At 36.9% G+C, this 3622-nt stretch overlaps 1 protein-coding gene across 2 annotated transcripts in view; it reads right to left on the bottom strand.

Moving 5' to 3' along the window:
* lama5 (laminin, alpha 5) overlaps window positions 1-3622 on the bottom strand; it is a 311767-nt gene that overhangs the window by 304430 nt on the left and 3715 nt on the right. For both annotated transcript variants that reach the window (XM_037977106.1, XM_037977105.1), the window contains exon 2: window positions 1064-1216. In XM_037977106.1, the coding sequence (XP_037833034.1) occupies window positions 1064-1216 (153 nt within the window). The remainder of the gene's footprint in view (window positions 1-1063; window positions 1217-3622) is intronic.

The raw sequence follows: 3622 nt of genomic DNA, 5'->3' as shown, positions 1-3622 counted from the left end.
TAGGCACAGCCAAGATACTGCGCAGAACCCTCAAGCTCCCAGGCCTCTGGTAGAGGACCTGAGCTCAGAGGATTAAACAAAGACCACCCGCGGAGGGTGAGAAGGGAATTTTTTTTTATATATATATAATGTGTATGGAAGTGCATGTGCATTTATATAGCTTTTATTTCTTGTATTTGTTTTATTCAAATTTATTTTATTTTTAATTTATAGATTTTTTTTACTTCTTTTTTATTTCTTTCTGCTTGTTTGTTAGAATTAGGTGAAAGGAGGTAGGTAATTATTGTTTCAGTATGGTAAAACCTAAATAGAGTAGTAAAAATAAAAATTAGAATAGATGCTTTGTCTCTGATGAAACTGTTTTCAGAAAACAAGCTTATTTTCTGTTGTTTCTAAACATATGCTTGTAAACACTGCACCATTTCTAGAAATGTTGTCATTCACTTGGAAACACAGAAAACGAGTCAGAACCTTATAGTAAATATACCAGGCCTGTATGTGGAACTGTATACATCAGAAACAAGAAACAAGATGTGGAGCTGATGCTTCAAACTGCACAAAAATACAAGAAGAAGGAAAAGGTGAGGATGGTGAATACAAGAACAAAGACTGAATCCTTTTTCTGGACTGACAATGAAATAGAATGATGGCTTTGAGTAACATTAAACTATCTTTATACAGAAGTGTCAGTCTTAAACTGTTCCCTAATCCCCAAATTTTCCAATGTAAACTTGATGTACACTGTAGTTTTTTCTGCAGCATTTGTTTTTTGTATTGTTGACAGTTCAGTACAGTGATAAAAACCTATTTGTGCTGAGATCATTTGGTGTAATTAAATTGCTGTAATCCAGATTGGTACCACAGTGCTAGCATGCAGGTTAAAACAAAACCGTTTCAAACCAGAAGGCAGGACAGAAGGTTCAGTAAGATAAAACGCACATCAAGAGGTAGAAAAGAGCTACTTTGAGTAATTTCAGTAACTTTGAACCCACAAACACACAGGTAAAGCAGTGCTGCATATAAACCCAAGAGAACATTCATGCATTTCCAAAATGATGGGTACCTGTCCCAGGTCCAGGGTGACGTTCAGCTCATTGTACTCTGTGCTGCGGGAAAGAGGGGGGCTCTGCCACCATCGTTCAGTCCCATCAATGGCATTGGTGATGGGATGAGCGCGATCACCATCCTCCTTACTGCAAATGTCGCAATACTGACCCTAAAGAATCAGGCAGAAAGAATCTGTAAATGAGGAGCAGCTCAGTAGGGAGACTTTATTATATACAGAAATAAACTGAAAATTTACAAGTCAGGAAATGGTTTTCTAGTTGAATATTGAAAGCTTATCATTGAAGGAATGAAGCCTTCAAGCTTAGCCTTTTTCACAGTCGTATTGGCTGTATAAAGTTTCAGAGCTAAACAAAACCTACAAACAACTTGAGAGCTTGGGGGATTCTTGCAAACATTAACAGCAAAGATCCTCAGGGCTTTGTTTTACTGTCAAAAATCCTTTTCAAACTACTTCTCTTTGTTTACTTATCCATTTTTATCTTTCTGAAAGATCTCTTTCAAAGTCAAATTACATTCATTTGTCTTTTAGTAATTGTGCTAAAACCTGAGCTGAAACAGAAGTAACAAAAAACAGAATCTCTTCTTTTCACTAAAGATCACAAGCAGAGTTTGTAGCTGAAATAAAAAGGAAAGCGAATCTTAGGCTGTAACAGGGAGCATGAAGCCAGTCTGATTGGAAGACACGGGTCAGTCGCTGTGAGGAATGTGGGGGGAACAGGTGGGAAAGAGAACACAGATAGTAGGAGAAGGCAATAAAGTTTTATGTTGTCTCACAGAGGGTGGCTTATTAGTTAACCCATGAAACTGCAGTCAACTTAACAACTAGGTATCAGAAGGTCAGACCATCTGATGGGTTTTTACAGCGGTCCAAACTCATCACCACATTAAAAACTCTTCTAAAAGTGTATTTCAGTGCTGTCCGTTCACTGAAATGTGTCCTGTCCTTATATAAGTGTACTGTGTTGAGAACTGTCAAGTCCTACAAAGGAAGCAGTGCATGAAATAAAGAGATTGAGGCACACTGATGACCTCCTCTGTTCTGCTCTTTGCTCTAAATGCTAGTAAATGCTCAGACTGGCATCTGGGATGGGAAGAACGCTATCTGTCCTCTGGGGAAAAAGAGAAGATCACTAAGGTGGCGTGAATACCTGTTGTAGACAGGTTTTTAAACGTCCTCAGTGTGAAGAAACAAAGTTAGTCAGTTAGTCTGAATGCAGTTAACTTGCTTCTGTCCTTAAACAACTCCGATCTTCAAATTATTATAACAGTTCATGCAAATGTTTATTTAGAAGTTTTTACATCAATGTCAGTTTCACATTACACACTTATTTAGATAGCATGGGACTGGCAGTGAAGGAAAAGGCTAAATATTAAAAGAAAAAAATTGAATATTTAATGGACAAATTCAAAAAGTGTCTTTTGCTTCTAATGTCCACCCCTAACTCGTAATCATAAAAGTGTTCTGATACTACAATTCCAGAACCACTTTACAGCAGCATGATGTTCACCTCTCAGTTGAGCAGTCAGGTGATAGAGTAGCAGTGTAAGATGTGTAGAAGTAGGTTTTTATTTTGAGTTGTCTGTCCTGATCCAAATTCCTTACCAACTGGTTGTGGTAATGTACCATAAAGTTGTTTGCTAACTGCTAGTAAATGTTGCAATCACTCAAATGTGGCATTGGTACACCCCTAATTTCTGCTGGAATAATGATGTAACGTGAAACTGATGACAATGTAAAGAGTTTTAAAATATACTTTAGATGAACAACTACGAAATTTTGAGGATTATTGTTTTAAAATGGCAGTCATCCATGTTGGAAGTGGGTCATCATCTTGGACTTCATTAACAAACTAACACCAGCTATTCTGAGCAGACCCAGATGTGTTACAGCTAACTGCTGCTGATGTTTTTGCTTCAAATAACTGCAGAATTCTAAGTAAATAACTTTAAAAATGCATAACTGATGATGATGTAAAGGTTTAGAAAATACCTCTGAGAAATTTTCAAGATTTAGATTTTTTAAGACAACAGCAATCCATGTTGTTCTTAGCTGCATTTAGAATAGATCATCAATCCAGTCAAAATAAACTAATTTTCCAATGTGGTTGTTCAAACATCTTCAACAAGTAGGATATTAATTCTTCATGACTTTACCCAGAACTCTACTTTAAAATGTCCAGAACATCTCTTTACTATTTAATAATTTTAAAGTTCTACTGCTGAAATTAACTTAAAAAGGTCTGAGTTCACAAAGCAAAGTGATACAGAAATATTATATTTACATGTTATACTGTATGTAATCGGTCCATTAATCTGATAATAAATTCTAGGAGAGTCAAAGGAAAGTAGGATGAATGTGAAGGATGTAATGTAGAAATACCAGGACAGAAAGACCATGGTTTTGTTGTGTTCCAGGGTTCCTTGTTTTCCTTGTGAGAGTCTAGGTTCTGCTACTCACCATCTCGCCACCAGATAGCACCAAACTCACCTCTCTGGAGTGGTGTGTCGTCATCCTGCACACCTGAGATCAATCTACTCGTCAGGCAAGGTGTAC

Source organism: Kryptolebias marmoratus, linkage group LG8 (genome assembly GCF_001649575.2).
Source record: "Kryptolebias marmoratus isolate JLee-2015 linkage group LG8, ASM164957v2, whole genome shotgun sequence".
NCBI classification, from domain to species: domain Eukaryota; kingdom Metazoa; phylum Chordata; class Actinopteri; order Cyprinodontiformes; family Rivulidae; genus Kryptolebias; species Kryptolebias marmoratus.
This window is presented reverse-complemented; position numbering and strand designations above follow the sequence as displayed.